General features: G+C 52.5%; 2 protein-coding genes across 4 annotated transcripts in view; one reads left to right on the top strand and one right to left on the bottom strand.

Moving 5' to 3' along the window:
* The window catches only part of LOC117070377 (cholesterol side-chain cleavage enzyme, mitochondrial), a 31,318-nt gene extending 19,499 nt beyond the window's left edge, over positions 1-11,819 (top strand). Inside the window, exons 2-9 of one of the 2 annotated variants that reach the window (XM_033189393.1) lie at positions 1,315-1,470; positions 4,422-4,621; positions 5,651-5,854; positions 6,507-6,667; positions 9,870-10,036; positions 10,296-10,374; positions 10,813-11,010; positions 11,477-11,819. In XM_033189393.1, coding sequence (XP_033045284.1) covers positions 1,315-1,470; positions 4,422-4,621; positions 5,651-5,854; positions 6,507-6,667; positions 9,870-10,036; positions 10,296-10,374; positions 10,813-11,010; positions 11,477-11,608 — 1,297 coding nt within the window. In that variant the 3' untranslated portion in view covers positions 11,609-11,819. The remainder of the gene's footprint in view (positions 1-1,314; positions 1,471-4,421; positions 4,622-5,650; positions 5,855-6,506; positions 6,668-9,869; positions 10,037-10,295; positions 10,375-10,812; positions 11,011-11,476) is intronic. The other variant, XM_033189394.1, reaches the window with a different exon arrangement.
* A 1,628-nt stretch (positions 11,820-13,447) lies between these two features.
* The window catches only part of CCDC33 (coiled-coil domain containing 33), a 101,494-nt gene continuing 98,866 nt past the window's right edge, over positions 13,448-16,075 (bottom strand). Inside the window, exons 17-20 of one of the 2 annotated variants that reach the window (XM_033189395.1) lie at positions 15,897-15,998; positions 15,272-15,358; positions 14,508-14,621; positions 13,448-13,667 (exon numbers count right to left, since the gene is read on the bottom strand). In XM_033189395.1, the coding sequence (XP_033045286.1) occupies positions 13,539-13,667; positions 14,508-14,621; positions 15,272-15,358; positions 15,897-15,998 (432 nt within the window). In that variant the 3' untranslated portion in view covers positions 13,448-13,538. The remainder of the gene's footprint in view (positions 13,668-14,507; positions 14,622-15,271; positions 15,359-15,896; positions 15,999-16,075) is intronic. The other variant, XM_033189396.1, reaches the window with a different exon arrangement.

Consider the following 16,075-nt stretch of genomic DNA (forward strand, 5'->3'; position numbering starts at 1 on the left):
TTTTTATGATATTTTGCCTAAAAGTATATCTTAAATTTTCTTAGACAAAAGGCAGAGGCAAGCAAGAAGTGGAATTTTCTGTTGTTTTTTAGTAGTTGTATTTTTATTTCTTATTTTTTGCTTAAACAACAGAATTTTCTGGCAGTTCTGGAAACTAGAAGTCAGAGATCAAGGTTTTGGCTGAGTTGCTTGCTTTCTTCTGAGGCCTTTCTCCTTGGACTTAGATGCCATCTTCTCCCCGTGTGTTGACATGGTCTTTCCTCTGTGTGTGTCTGTGTCCTCATCTCTTCATGTAAGAACACCAGTCATATGTCACAGTTGTATTTGGCTAGGCACAGTGGCTGACACCTGCCATCCCAGCACTTTGGGAGGCTGAGGTGGGAGGATCTCTTGAGCCCAGGAGTTTGAGACCAGCCTGGGCAACATGGCAAAACCTCATCTCTACAAAAAACACAAAAATTAGCAAAGCCTGGTGGTGCCTGTAGTCCTGGTTACTTGGCTGGGCTGAGGTGAGAGGATCGCTTGAGCCTGGGAGGTCAGGGCTGCAGTGAGTCGTGATCATACCACTGCACTCCAGCCTGGTTAACAGAGACCCTGTCTCAAAACAGCAATAACAACAAAAACCCAGTTGTATTTAATAGAAACTGTCTGCAAAGCGATTTGCAAGCCCTTCTCCCCTGCCTGTATATTGGGGCCTGATGTTTTACTGAAGTTTTATTTTAATAGAGACAAAGTGTATTGTTGGGTGACCGCTGACTCTTAGGGGCAGGGTGGCCCACTCCCTGAATTTCAGTCGTAGAGTCTGACAGGGATTTGGCCTGGAATATGGCCTACCTTGCAAGCTATAGTGAGTCACTCTAGCAGTGACATGAAAGTGTGCCATGGTTCTGAGCTCTGTGGATGGGTGAGAAGCTGGGGCTGCTGTGGGTGTGGACAAAGGAAGAATGTGCGAGGAGCGGAGGACTTGCTGGTGGTCCGTGGAAGTCTCTGGGGTGGGCTTTGGGCTAGCCCTGGGGATGTGCTGTGGGACAGCAGAAACAGTGATCATAAAGTTGTCACTTGTAGAATATTTAACAAAGGTCACATCCATATACTTCCTATCATCTTGTCCTTCAGCAACGCTTCAGCAACGCTCTGAGACAGGTACTGTATTTGTCTCCATTTTACAGAAGAGGAAACAGACTCAGAGGGGTTAAGGGCCTTGACTCAGGTCCCACAGTCAGCAAGTTGTGGAACTGTGAGGCAGCAGTGCTGAGCCTGTATCCATAGCTCTCCTTGGATCCTTCCATCAGCCCCTCTCCCCCACCCCTCCAGGGAGAAGCTTGGCAACGTGGAGTCGGTTTATGTCATCGACCCTGAAGATGTGGCCCTTCTCTTTAAGTCCGAGGGCCCCAACCCAGAACGATTCCTCATCCCGCCCTGGGTCGCCTATCACCAATATTACCAGAGACCCATAGGAGTCCTGTTGAAGTGAGTCCTGGGCCATCTCCCAGGGACTGGAGGGAGGTGGTGGGAAGCTGTGGAGAGGGCAGAGGCTGGGGGTGAGAGGCTGAGGCCAGGCTTGCCCTGTGCCTCCTAGCAGGGCCTCTAGGTGAATTCCCGTCATTTTCCTACCTCCCTAAAACAAATGATGGCGATGATGATAATGATGATGAATTGCTCTGCCAGCCTTCAGGGAAATGGTCATGCTGAAGATCCTAATGAATAATTAAAGATCTGGCAAAGTTCTCACTGTTGGTTTGCTCCCAGAGTCCCACCTTACTGAGCATCCTCGATGAGTCAGGACTTGTGCCAGGAACTGGAGATACAGTGACAAGTAGAGCAGGGACCTGCCACCGTGAGTCCCATACAGGCTAAAGGGGCAGTGAGACATTTGTCTACATGGGGACAGATCGGTGTATTTAAGTGTAGTGGATACTGTTTTCTATCAAAATGTTCATTGTATTTTTTTTTTTTTTTTGAGATGGGGTCTCATTGTGTCACCCAGGCTAGAGTGCAGTGGTTTGATCATGGCTCACTGCAGCCTCTGCCTCCCTGGCACAGGTGATCCTCCCACCTCAGCCTCCCGAGGAGCTGGGATTACAGGTGCGTGACCACACCCAGTCAATTTTTACATTTTCAGTACAGATGGGATTTCGCCATGTTGCTCAGGCTGGTCTCGAACTTCTGGGCTCAAGCAATCCTCCCGCTTCAGCCTCCCAAAGTGCTAGGATTATAGGCATGAGCCACCACACTCACCCCATCAAAAATGTAAAATGCAGGACAGGGCGCAGTGGCTCATGCCTGTAATCCCAGCACTTTGGGAGGCCAAAGCGGACGGATTTCTTGAGCTCAGGAGTTCAAGACCACCCTAGGCAACACAGTGAGACCCCGTCTCTACAAAAAATAAAAAATAAAAAATTAGCCGATATGGTGGCACATGCCTGTGTTCCCAGCTACTTGGGAGGCTGAGGTCAGAGAACTACTTGAGCCCCGGAAGCAGAGGTTGCTGTGAGGAGAGATTGCACCACTGCACTCCAGGCTGGGTGACAGAGCCGGATCCTGTCTCACAAAAAAAAAAAAAAAAGAAAAGGTAAAATGTAACCATATCAAGTGTGGGTGAGGCTACAGAGCAACTGGGGCTCTCATCTATTGCCGGTGGGAGTGTAAACTGGAGCCACTACTTTGGAAAATGGTTGGACATTTTCTCCTGAAATGGAATAATTTGATACCTGTGACATAGCAGTTTGATTTCAGGGATATACTCCAAAGTGTATCCCTGCCTTGGGGAATGTGTAGTAGAATGTTTGCAGTAGTACTGTTCATGATATTAAAAACCAGAAAGCTACTGAAATGTCCAATAGGATTGTAAGTGAGTGAATTGTGGTACACACCAGTCAAAATGAAGGGACCCAGTCTCCCATAGCAATACAGATGATACTTAGAACGGTACAACTAAGTGAAAAAAGCAAGTCTGACAAAGCATGACAGCTTTTCTTTTCTTTTGTTTTCTTTCTTTCTTTTTTTTTTTTTTTGAGACGGAGTCTTGCTCTGTCGCCCAGGCTGGAGTGCAGTGGCTGGATCTCAGCTCACTGCAACCTCCGCCTCCCGGGTTCACGCCATTCTCCTGCCTCAGCCTCCCCAGTAGCTGGGACTACAGGCGCCCGCCACCTCGCCCGGCTAATTTTTTGTATTTTTAGTAGAGACGGGGTTTCACCGTGTTAGCCAGGATGGTCTCGATCTCCTGACCTCGTGATCCGCCCGTCTCGGCCTCCCAAAGTGCTGGGATTACAGGCTTGAGCCACCGCGCCCGGCCCTGTTTTCTTTTTTTTGTGGTCAAGTCTTGCTCTGTCACTCAGGCTGGAGTACAATGGTGCGATCTTGCCTCACTCCAACCTCTGGCTCCCGGGTTCAAGTGATTCTCTTGCCTCAGCCTCCTGAGTAGCTGGAGTCATAGACACCCGCCACCATGCCCAGCTAATTTTTGTATTTTCAGTAGAGATGGGGGTTTCACCATGTTTGCCAGGCTGGTCTCGAACTCCTGACCTCAGGTGATCCACCTGCCTCAGCCTCCCAAAGTGCTGGGATTACAGGCGTGAGCCACCGCGCCCGACTAACAGTTTTTTTAAAAAAGTTAAACACAAGTATATATTTTGTAATAGTACCTTTTGGGAATAAATAAAGAACAGATAAAATTAGACACAAACGACAGCAAGGGATTCTGGTGGGTGGTCTCCTTAGAAGGGAATGAAGGGTGTGGAAGAACCAGGAGGGCAAGCGTAAGTTACTGTCAAGTTCCTAGTTTCTGTGGTGGGTAGTAAGTTTATGATAACATTCTTATCAACAAAACACCCCTAAGTCATGAAGAGGACTTTGCATGGATTGATGAATTTCAAGAGTGTGCCATGAATTAAGGTTTATTATGACCAACCCAGTTCTGGGCACCTGAGGTCCCCCGACAGAAGTGAGTAATGGGATGTTTTGGGGGTGCAGAGGAGGAGAGGCTGCTCAATTTTGTTTGTGCAAGAGTCAGAAAATGTTATAGAGAGGGGCCCTGGAGTGTCAAAGGTAAGCATTGGCCAGGAGGAAGTGGGGGTGGCATGGAAGGCATGCCTGCAACTGAGGCAAAGACTGGAGAGACTGAAAGTTATGCAAAGGGTTCTAAGAATATCAATTCCTGGTTCTCAGCAGAGGGAGTGCAGGGGAATTGGAGTTTTGTTCCCCTTCACTCTCTTTTTTCCTTTCTCTTCTCTTAGCCAGGCAGAGCAGGGAGGAGGTGAGAGGCAGAGGGTGCTGGGAGAGGTGAGGGCAGAGGCCCTGGTGGGAGTGCTGGATGCTGTGAGCTGTGACTCAGCTTCCTGGGAAAACTGAGTCAGCCCCCTCTGTGTTCACCAGGCCTGGGGTCTGTGACCATGAGGGCTTGTGGGCCCATGTTTTCTCAGGAAGTCAGCAGCCTGGAAGAAAGACCGGGTGGCCCTGAACCAGGAGGTGATGGCTCCAGAGACCACCAAGAACTTTTTGCCCCTGTTGGATGCAGTGTCTCGGGACTTCGTCAGTGTCCTGCACAGGCGCATCAAGAAAGCAGGCTCCGGAAATTTCTCAGGGGACATCAGTGATGACCTGTTCCGCTTTGCCTTTGAGTGTAAGGGGCTTGCACCTGGCTGGCAGTGGGCATGGGGGTGGGAGGACTCAGTGTTTACTCTCTTACCTTGAAGCTCAGCACAGACACTGCAGAGGCATCGAGACAGGCTTCTGGGATGAGCCACTGATCATATCCTCCACTGCCTGATACTCAGAGGCAATTTAAGACCACCCTGGGAAACAGAGTGAGACCCCTTGCTCTGGGGTTCTCTCATCTGGCATTCTCTCTCATCTAAGATTTGTGCTGTAGGAGCAGGGTCCCCAAAATACAGGTCCCTATTGCCACCATCCTCCAAAGCCAGAGCTTGGCTTGGACCTTCATTCTGCAAGTCTCCACCTCCTGGGCTGTAGACCTTTGGAGTCTGGTAGGGTAGAGGAGAGTTCAGTGGTTAATCTGAGGTAGGCATTGAAGAATCTGTAGGAATTACCTAGATGGGGTAAGGAAGTCAGGCAGTATAGGCAGAGGGAACCGCACATAAAAAGACCCTGTGGCTTAATGAAGATCGTGTGGTCATAGCAAAAGATTTGGGGTACCCAGAGCTTTGTATGAAATCAGTATTCAAATTCATCACCTGGTAGGTGGGGAAAACTTGAGACTGTTGTAACTTCCTAGGTCCAGCAAGACTAGGTCCTGGATGGTTAATTATCCAGGGATTTATGACTCTCAGTTTCAGGAAGTATTTAGCCAATTTAGCCAATTACAGATGAGGAATCTCTCTTGGTGGAAGTGTGGGCAGAGCAGTTGCACCCTGGGCTAGGCCCTCTCTCAGGTCTGCCGGAGACCCTGCTTCCCACCTTTCAGGTCCTCCACATGCCCCTCTGCAGTACCTGTGTGGCTGCCAGAGGTCAGCTTTCTCAGCCTTGCATCTTCGCCCATTAGGACTCAGGCCTCTATTTACTGAAGGAGGCTGAGGGTAGGGGCAAGAGATCCTTTGTGCTGAGAGAGGTGAGGGTGGAGGAGTCCCTGGGAGTTGTGGCTCTCAGATGGCCCCGTTGGAAATGGCTCCTCAGCCTCTGCCTCTCCCTGCAGCCATCACTAACGTCATTTTTGGGGAGCGCCAGGGGATGCTGGAGGAAGTAGTGAACCCCGAGGCCCAGCGGTTCATTGATGCCATCTACCAGATGTTCCACACCAGCGTCCCCATGCTCAACCTTCCCCCAGACCTATTCCGTCTGTTCAGGACCAAGACCTGGAAGGACCATGTGGCCGCATGGGATGTGATTTTCAGTAAAGGTGAGGGCTCCTCTGGCTGTGCTCTCCTCCTTGGAGTCCCAGGCCTCAGCCGGCTCCTTGGTCCCAAGCTAGGTCAATGGGCGCTGACTTGACCTATAGGAAACCCACACTGTGGTGGGCGGGCATGGGTGTCAGGAAGACCCTGGGACCCCGGGAATGGCGGATGGAAGGCTGACTGTTGGGGATTATTAGATTTTTTCTGGAAAAAGAGGAGCAAAGACGTCTGTGATCTTCTTCAAAGGAGCTCATGCTCCTTTGGGTGAAGGGCTAGTGTCTGAGCCACTGCTGTGCTGGATGACAGGGACTTGGGTGGGAGAGATGGGGAAGGTTGGGTGGAGAAGGCTGGTCAGGGTATGGCAGAGTCAAATCCCACCTCTGCCCCTTACACCCACGTGACCTTGGGCAAGTGACTATCTCTCTGCACCTCTGTTATCTGTAAAATGGGAATGATGTCACATACCCCAAGAATTCGATGAAAAAACAGATATGAAGGGCTTAACACACAGAATAAGTGCTCAGTAAATGGCCACCTAAGAAGCACAGGGCTCTGGAATTGCCCAAGGTCCTTGGTGCCGCCTTTGATCACAGACTGCCCTCCTTCCCGGCCGCCTGCAGGGAACCTCACTCTTTTTTCTTTCCTCCTGCCCCACAGCTGACATATACACTGAGAACTTCCACTGGGAATTGAGACAGAAAGGAAATGTTCACCATGATTACCGTGGCATCCTCTACAGACTCCTGGGAGACAGCAAGATGTCCTTCGAGGACATCAAGGCCAATGTCACAGAGATGCTGGCAGGAGGGGTGGACACGGTAAGGTGGCTGTAGGGGCAGCACCTTGTTCCCCTCTATGCCCACGTGCCCCTTCCCCACCAGGCCCCTCGTTGTCTGAAACCCTGTTGTTCAAGGTGTTCCTACTCATGTAGGATATGTCTTCCTCCTTGCCTCCATTTCCAAAGCGCTAATCTCCTAGGGTGGTGAGGTCACAGTCAAGTCACCCTGGGTATGATTTGAGACTGATCAGCCATTTTTCTTTGCCTGTGAGAGAGGAGTGGCTGGGCATGGTGGCGAGGTCCAGGCTCCACGTGGAGTCTCCACAGGAGGAGGTCCCCTCTGGAGGCTAGCTCTGTCAGAGCCCTGCTGATGGAGGACAATGTCCCCAGCTCCTGGTGGAGAACGCACTTGCTCAAATCCGGGGAAGCAGGCAGGAGCCCGGAAACATTGGGAGGCTGGGGCATTTGCTGTGGGCTCTGCCGTCCAGGATCTTCTTGTTGTCCTTCCTCCTTCCTGGCCCAGCCCTCAGTACCCTACGGTACCCCCAATGCCCAGAGGCATCCCCTGTGCTCTTTCCATAGCAGCATGGCACCCTAGAAACTTCTTTTTCCGGATATTAAGAATGATCAGTCCTGGCCAGGTGCAGTGGCTCAAGCCTGTAATCCCAGCACTTTGGGAGGCCAGGGTGGGCGGATCATGAGGTCAGAAGTTCGAGACCAGCCTGGCCAACATAGTGAAACCCCATCTCTACTAAAAATAGAAAAAATTAGCTGGGCCTGGTGGTGGGCACCTGTAATCCCAGCTACTCAGGAGGCTGAGGCAGGAGAATCGCTTGAACCCGGGAGGCAGAAATTGTGGTGAGCCGAGATCGCACCACTGTACTCCAGCCCAGGCGATAGCGCGAGACTCCATCTCAAAAAGAATACAGGAGACCTCAGATGTCCTCGCATGGCTCTGAGGGGAGGGGTGTACTGGTTTGCTAGGGTAACAAAATCCCATTGGCTGGGAGATTTAAACAACAGCCATTTATTTTCTCACAGTTCTGGAGGCTGGAAGTTCAAGGTCAAGGTGTTGGCAGGGTTGGTGCATTCTAAGGCCTCTCTCTTTGGCTTGTAGATGGCCGTCTTCTCCCTCTGTCTCGCATGGGCTTCCCTCTGTGTCTGTGTTAGAATTGTCTCTCCTCATGAGGACACTAATCAGAACTGGATTAGGATCCTCCTCAAGGACTTCATTTTACTTTAAAATCTTTAAAGGTTCTATCTCCAAATATAGTCACATTCTGAAGTTCTGAGGGTTAGGTCTTCAGCAGATGAATTTTGGGACGGGGTATGCAGCTCAGCCTATAACAGGGAGGCAGCAATGTGAATGGAAGAATAGCATACTGTAGTGACAGAGGCAAGCACCCGCCACTGACAAAGCTGAGAGGCGGGGAATGGCTAACGTGGCCGTGAAGGACACGGAAAAGGCTCCACAGAGGAGCTAAAATTCAATGGGCGTGTCTTGCAGGCTGTTGCCAGGAGGAGAGAGAAGGAAAAGCATTTCAGGACTAGGGAGAAGCACATGTCAAGTCCCCGGGGTGAATCACTTTCGTTCCCAGGTATTATATCTGTGTTACACTCTGATGAAGGAGTATTAGTTCCTGAGACAGGCTGCAGATGGGGCCTTTGAGCATACCTTAAACATAGTTCATTGTCTATTATGTAGAAGAGGTCTTCAAAAATCACTCACCGGCACCAAAGAAACAATGACTGTGAGGTAATATTTATTAAGCATAAACTATGGCAGGCAGGGTCCTAAGCTGTTTACATATGTTACCTTGTTTCATACTCACAGACAACACTCTAAGGTATGTTACCATCATCCCCCTTTTTCAGATGCGGAAACTGGAGCACAGAGAGGTTAAATAACTTGGTCAAGGTCACACAGCTAGTAACATAGTTAACTCACTTATTAAATCCCAAGTACCTCCCTATGGCAGGCCTTGGCAGTACTGAGATGAATACACACATTCGATTAGAGTCTTGCAGAGGGAGCACATCTTTGCTTCTTAGGTGGGGAAGGGAATTCCAGGAAGAGAATCTAGCATGGGGAAGACTTCTGGGCTTCAGGGGCTGTGTGCCACTCCATGTAGCTGGAGCATTAGGTGGATGTTGGAGAGAGAGGTGGGGAGTAGGGGATGGGGGAGCAGCAGGCAGGTGTTGAGGGGCCCTGTGGCTCAGACCTGAGCCTCTGCGTTTCATCTGGAGGCTCTGGGGAACCAGGCAAGGATTTTAAGCTGAGAAGGGCTGTGTGTTGTTTCAGTTTCTGCATCTGAAAAAGGGGGATGATGGTAACATACCTTAGAGTGTTGTTTGTGAGTATTAAACGGGGTAACATATGTAAACAGCTTAGGACCCTGCCTGCCATATAATATGTGCTTAAGAAATGTTACCTCACAGCTTGTCATTGTTGCCCCTGCCAGGAGAAGGGGGGAGGGTGTCTAAGTCTGTTGGACAAAAATATGATCCTTGGTAAGATAATGTGTCAGCAACCCATGTCCTAGTCCCCAGCAGGGAGGGCTGCTCCAGGCTGGAGTCCCAAATGGGCCTGGTTTGTCATCACTGAGGAATCTGGGACTGTGGGGTTTGACGAGGGTCATTCAGATATCTGGTGAAGGGCTAGTGGTCACAGCCTGTGTCTTATGTTGAGATTAGCTAATTAGTTTCAACACACAGCACACACTAATTGCAACACTGATAGGAAACATCCGGTCCGGTTTCAGCCTCTTTGAGACTTACTTGAAGCCATGCTGCTATAGGTGAATGCTAAGGTTTTAGGAAGTTCTATTGGGAAGAGGGGTGGTTGTTTAACAAGGCATTTCAAAAGGAATGGCAGTCAGTCTGTAGTGCAATCATTACAGAAGGATTTGGCCTCTAAGGGCCTCTGGAATTCTTTGGAAGAAGGCACTGGCTGTGTAGTTGACACTCTACTCGCTGGGGCTCATGGTGACATGAGGGACGAGGGCCGGGACAAGTGCTGCCCTGAACATTCCTGCCTGGCCAGCAAGAAAGGCTTCTTGGACATTTGCCTTTTAGACAATGGAATGTGTTTTGCTTTTGCAGAGGATTTTCTTGGAGACAGGGATGGGGATGGGGGGAGAAAGAGGTTCTTGGAAATGAAAATTTAGCATGGGGTCAAGGACCTCAAGGGGCCCTGGAATGACAGGCCCTCCTGGTCTTCTGTATGCCCTACTCCCCACCAGACGTCCATGACCCTGCAGTGGCACTTGTACGAGATGGCACGCAACCTGAAGGTGCAGGATATGCTGCGGGCAGAGGTCTTGGCTGCGCGGCGCCAGGCCCAGGGAGACATGGCCACGATGCTGCAGCTGGTCCCCCTCCTCAAAGCCAGCATCAAGGAGACACTGAGGCAAGCCCACATCCACCCATGCTGCCCCAACTCTAATCCCTGGGCAGGGGGAAAGGGTTACGAGGATGGGCTGGTGGAGGAGGTTGGAAGCAAGAAGTGAAAAGTCTGGAGGAGAAAGAAATAGAGCCAGGGCCCTACCCCCAGATCCTCCCACGCTGCTGCTGCTGGGGCTGAGATGCCACACATCTCAGGATGTGGGGCTTCGGAGGCTGTGTCTAGCCTTTGGGTCCATTAGCTTCTGAGTGCCCTCCTTCCGCAGACTTCACCCCATCTCCGTGACCCTGCAGAGATATCTCGTAAATGACTTGGTTCTTCGAGGGTACATGATTCCTGCCAAGGTAGGTGCAGCCAGCAGGCTGCAGGCTCTGCCAGTCAGAGAGGGCTGGGACAGGCTGGAACTGTAGATAGAGGGTGGTGCTGGGGCCCTGGTGGGGCCCTTGATGGCAGCAGTCCAAGTCTGAGTGAAGGGCAGAGGTGGTGGGCATGGTGGGTGGTGACCTCTAGGATGTTATTGGAACCCATAATTAGGAGGGAGACTTCATGGTTTGCCTGGGTCTGAGGAAAGGGTGGGACAATCACCCTAGCCTTGTGTCTTCAGCCATCCCCATTTGGTGGGTAAGGATCACAGAGGGGCGAATGTACTGCCCCGGAGAGCCAGGCAGCCATGCTGGGGAGTAGGAGTGGTGGTGAGAGGGCAGGGGACTGGGGAAGGGGGTTTTTTGCTCAGGGCTGTGGGGAGGTGGGGCTTACTCAGACCTCTGATCACCTTGCCCCAGACACTGGTGCAGGTGGCCATCTATGCTCTGGGCCGAGAGCCCACCTTCTTCTTCGACCCGGAAAATTTTGACCCAACCCGATGGCTGAGCAAAGACAAGAACGTTACCTACTTCCGGAACTTGGGCTTTGGCTGGGGTGTGCGGCAGTGTCTGGGACGTCGGATCGCCGAGCTAGAGATGACCATCTTCCTCATCAATGTGAGTAAAGCTGGGGACATCTAGGCACCCTGGGCTGGCCCTGGCCCTAATGAGGGCACCAACCTTCCTCCTCCCATCTCTGTCCAGAGCCCAAGGAGGTCAGGGCTGGGGCACATCTACCTCCAGTTACTTGCTTTCGCTCTCTCCCACAATTCCCTGCTGCTCCTGCTTTCAGGTTCAGCCACTTATCACCCACTGATGCCCTGGCCATCCATTCTGCATGGTGGTGATGGGATGGGATAGGGCAGAGGTTTGTAGAGGAGTTAAGGTCTAGGCCTAAATCAAGGGAATGCAGCACTAAGGGTGCATTATCAGGCACTGTCCAGGGTTACACCAGGAGCTGGTAGTTAACTCCTTGGAACTCCTCAAATCACACTCCCCAGTCACTGCCTATGGGTGAATGGGCCTGGCTAGGGAGACAGATCCTCCACTGCCCTCTCCTAAACCTACCATCTGCCTTTCTCAGATGCTGGAGAACTTCAGAGTTGAAATCCAACATCTCAGCGATGTGGGCACCACATTCAACCTCATCCTGATGCCTGAAAAGCCCATCTCCTTCACCTTCTGGCCCTTTAACCAGGAAGCAACTCAGGAGTGATCGGAGAGGATGGCCTGCAGCCACATGGGAGGAAGGCCCAGGGAGTGGGGTCCATGGGGGCTCTACATCTTCAGTCCTCTGTCCCCAGCCCTGCCCCTTTCTGCCCAGCCTGCTGAGCAGGTAGAATGGGTTCTCAGTGGTCACCTTCCTCAGGTCAGCTGGGTCACTCCTCTTCACCCACTCCATGGAGACAATAAACAGCTGAACCATGTGGTGTCTTGCATTCCACCAGACTCATTAGGTGTTCATCACTCCCGTGGAGATGCTCCCTGGGTTAAAGCAGGATCTGGGGCATGCTCGGGAGACCACAGGCAGTCACACTTGAAGCCACCTCTGCTGGGACCCCCCCCCCCACCCATGGCAGCTCAGGAGCCAGCAGAATCAACTCCAGGCTCCCTGGGGCAAGGGGTGAGGCAGAGTGGGGCAGAGGAGGGGAGGCAACTGTCACTGTGCCAGGAGCTATAGAAGCGTCAGGCAGAGGGGCAAAGGAGAACTGGGGAGTTCTGTGGAGAGAATGGGGTGGCCCCAAGAAGTGTGGGCCAGTATTGCCTTTCTGAGTGGACCTGTCCCACAGGGGTAAGGCTTGCACAGGGCTCTGCTTGGGTGAACCCTGGGTGAGAGTTCCCTGTGGGGCATGAGGACGTCCTGCCAAGGCCCAGCCAGAGTCCTGGGCATGGCTAAGGCCAAGACCTGTGGGTGAGAACCCCTGCTACTGAAGGGCTGGTGTGAGGTGGCTGACAGGGGATGAGAGGCCAGCCTGCTTCCTCTACCCTTCCTGGGCCTCCTCTGGGCTTGCTCCAGGCCTCATGTTCTTGCTCTGGGGGCTTGTGCCCCCTCGTCCAAGGGTGGGAGATGGGGAGACTATTCTGCAGCAGAGCCGCTGGTTTGTTATTTGGACTGAATGACACTGGTCTTGATTTCCGCCCCCTAATCCTTTGGGGTCTCACATCTCCTGACCTGATTCCTCTTGGCCCTTGGCTATCCAAGTCTAAGTCCTGCAGGCAGGTGCGGGAGCTAGTCCAGTGGAGGCCAGTGGTCCAGCTGGTCTGGCCTCTCCTACCCGAAGCTGCGGGATCTGGATCCACTCTTGGAGCCCTTCTGCTTTCCCCATCACAAAATCCTCTTCCCTGTTGTCTTTGTGTCTCCTTTCTGTGTCTTTTTTCTTCTTTGGTCCTGAGTCAGCTTTGACTCAGAAATGTTATAGCTGGAAAGAGTCTTACAGCCAAAGTGGTCAAGCTGTGCATGGAATAGATGGGGAAACTGAAGCCCAGAGAGGTTGCTTGGGTCCCTTGAAGTCACACAGCATGCTTGCCCCCAGACCCCGGGTCTCTTGACTCCCAGTGGGTGCCTCCTTCCCCTGGCTTAATCTGCTCTCCTGCCCCTGGCTACATTTGGACACATCATTGCCACTCAGCCTAGTGGCTTAATGGAGTATTCCACAATGATACGTGACTGCCACAGGAAGGCTTCAAATCTTCAAGTCTTTCCCTTTCCAAGAGACAGACAAACCAAACTTGAAAGAAGGAAGGTCAGACACGATAGATGTTTTGGGGCAGATGAAAACGACAAGCCTCCCTCATATCTCCCAACAGAACTGGTCTCTGGTGGCCTTGCTTCTTCTTGGGGTCTGGAAAGGGCCCGTCTCCCTGGCCCCTGCTTGGGAAGGCCTCTTCTCTCCACCCTCCTGGGTCCACTATGACCCTTGGCTTTCCAAAGATGCTGGCTCCTGGGGCAGGCCAGAGGCTGTAAGGCTGCAGCAGAAGGCCCAGGCCCAGAGTGGGGTCTAGGAGGAGGAAGCAGGGCCCCCAGGCTGCCCTGCTCCAGGAAAGAGGCAAATGCTCACAGAGCTACAACATTTAATAAAGTCATTTTTAGGTGGCGGGGATGAGACTCCTTCCCAGCACACAGGGAAGGAGGCCTGCTCTGGGGCTCAGGTCTGCTGAGAGTTAACGGTCTCCTTCTGGGGGTTCGAGGGCTTGTTGAGCTTAGTGTCTGAGCTGGGCAGCAGAGGCTCCAGATTTGAGGGCTGCTTGAGGTCCGTGGAGTGGGTGAGGGCACTCTGTGGTGTGCAAAGTGGGGCACATGAGTACCCCCCATTCCCAGGGGGCGACCTGCTCAAGGGCATATTGCCTGATAAACCGGGCCTCTGAGTATCCAGAACCCAGTGGGCCATGACCTCTCAAAGATTTCTAAACTCATTTTGCCACAGTAGGTGACACCTAATTTCTCCAGGAGTCCCCAGGGCTCAGGTGAGTGTGCAAAGGTTGCCTTTGTTCCTTGGCTGTTCCCTCATCCCTTCCAGGCCTTTCCCAGGAGCTGCTGCTGAGCCTCTGGCCATGGGCAAAGCATAAATCGCTCAGGAGCAGGAGAAGTCAGGGTCTTTGCTTTGCGGGGCTGGGCGGTCCCAGGGTTGAACTTGAGGGGCAGTTGTGAGCAGGCCTGTTTGTTCTTGGGAAGTTGGCAAAATGGAGCCTACATCGTGGCTATCTAAAAAGGGTGTGCTAATTTGAGAATCTTACGCTCTATGGAGTCAGGGGTGTGGGGCCACAAGCTACTCTGCCCATGAGCGTAGCCAGTCCTAAAGCACACTCAGTGTCAGGGCATCCCAGAGATGCCTGCATGGCCCCCTCATCCACAGTCATCTCCTTGAGTTTCACAGCACCCCGTGGGGGAAGGGGTAGTCTTGGCAGGGGTTTTCTGTTCCCCTCAGACAGGTGGGGGAATTAAGACCGAGCCTTCGGTTGGTAATGGAGCAAGAATGGGAGCTTAGGACTCCTGACTCCCAGCCCTGGAGTTGGCCCCACGATGGCTTTTCTCAGGGCCCAGTGACTTTGGGGGTGAGGTGGCTTCCTGATCCACCACCTGAACCCCCAGAAGCTACTCCAGGGGGGTCACTCACGGGCTGTTCTATGATAATGGAGTTTGAGGGGTGCCTGAAACCTTTTTCTTGCTCCTGCAGCCGCATGGCCAGATCCTGCTTCTCTCGTCCCCAGCGTCGAGCTGAGTCCTCTAACTGCAAACACAGAGGGGGACAATTGGAGGACCATAGGCAGCAGGGCTAATCCCTGATGGCCAGGACAACCAAGGCCTGAGCCTGCTGTCCAGGCAGAAAGCAAAGCTCTGGGCCATGTGGTCTTAACACCTTCCCGAGACCTCAGGGGTGACGGGATGAGGATGAGGGGGCCAAACAGGCAGGCAGCCTGACCAAGACACAGATGAACATTTCAACAATATACTGAGCCCTGATCCTGAGTCCACACTGATCCCTGACTCAGAATCCCTGACTCAGGACCTGACTCAGGTCATAGACAGAGCCTGACCTTGGTCACACACTGAGCCCTGACTCTGGTCACAGACAGAACCCTAACCCTGGTTGTACACTGAACCCTGACCCTGGTTGCACACTGAACCCTGACCCTGGTTGCACACTGAACCCTGATCCTGGTTGTACACTGAGCCCTGATCCTGGTTGTATACTGAGCCCTGACCCCGGTTGTATACTGAGCCCTGACCCTGGTTGCACACTGAACCCTGACCCTAGCTGCACACTAAGCCTTGATCCTGGTCATAGATTGAGCCTAGACCCTGCTCACATGCTGAGCCCTGGTTACAGGCTGTGTGGTGAGCCCAGTCCAGCCTCATCAACTCCTGCATCTCACCTACCTGGCTTTCCAGGGACAGGATCCGGCTCTGAGCGCGTTCCAGCTTGGCCAGGAGGTTGAACTTCTCTGAAGTACCAGAGAGGAGATCCTGTGGGCAAAGCACAAACTCACATTTGGCCCAAGCTGGGGGCTGTGGCAGTGTGAACTCGGGAAACCGTACAGTATTGAGGAAGAAACCAGTCAGGCCTGAGCTCAGACTGAGCTCTTGAGGCAGAGCGTCAGACCTGGGCCAAACCCTCTTCTGGAAATTCAGAACAGGGTCTGGCATGTGCTTTTTTCACAGCTGTTTCCCACACAGATTTTGGGAATATGAAGTTTTGACACAACATTTTTTTTTAATGTAAAATGCATTAGGGAGCCCGCTATAATTAATGCACTGGGAGTCTTTGAGTGAAGTGAAGAAGCTGTGAAGCGGTTGACCTCATCACTCACGCTTTTCCTGGATGTCCACGTGTCAGGTGTGCTTTCAACAGAACTCACCTCCGGCAAGTCCTGTGCCCCCGCCCTGCCCAATCTTCTGTGATTCCAAGTGTTCTGCTTTGGGGTTTATGTAAAGCAAGGGTGCCCTGAAGCAGCCTCAGAGGTGGAGCAGGGCCTGGGCATTTCTGGGCCCTGGGGCCACCCACCTGTGCGGGCAGGGTCTCTGTGCACTCTGAGTGGCCTGGGCCATGCGTCTCTCGCAGCCTCTCTGCCAAGTCTCCTCCTGCTCCCAACTCCCCGGGGTCCACCTGGGATGGAAAAGGGCTCTCCAAGGCTGCACCAAGACCAGGTAATGCTCCAGAAGGGAGTTTTGAGAGGCCTGTGT

The sequence above is a fragment of the Trachypithecus francoisi genome, unplaced genomic scaffold (assembly GCF_009764315.1).
Source record: "Trachypithecus francoisi isolate TF-2019V2 unplaced genomic scaffold, Tfra_2.0 Lachesis_group3, whole genome shotgun sequence".
Classification (NCBI taxonomy): domain Eukaryota; kingdom Metazoa; phylum Chordata; class Mammalia; order Primates; family Cercopithecidae; genus Trachypithecus; species Trachypithecus francoisi.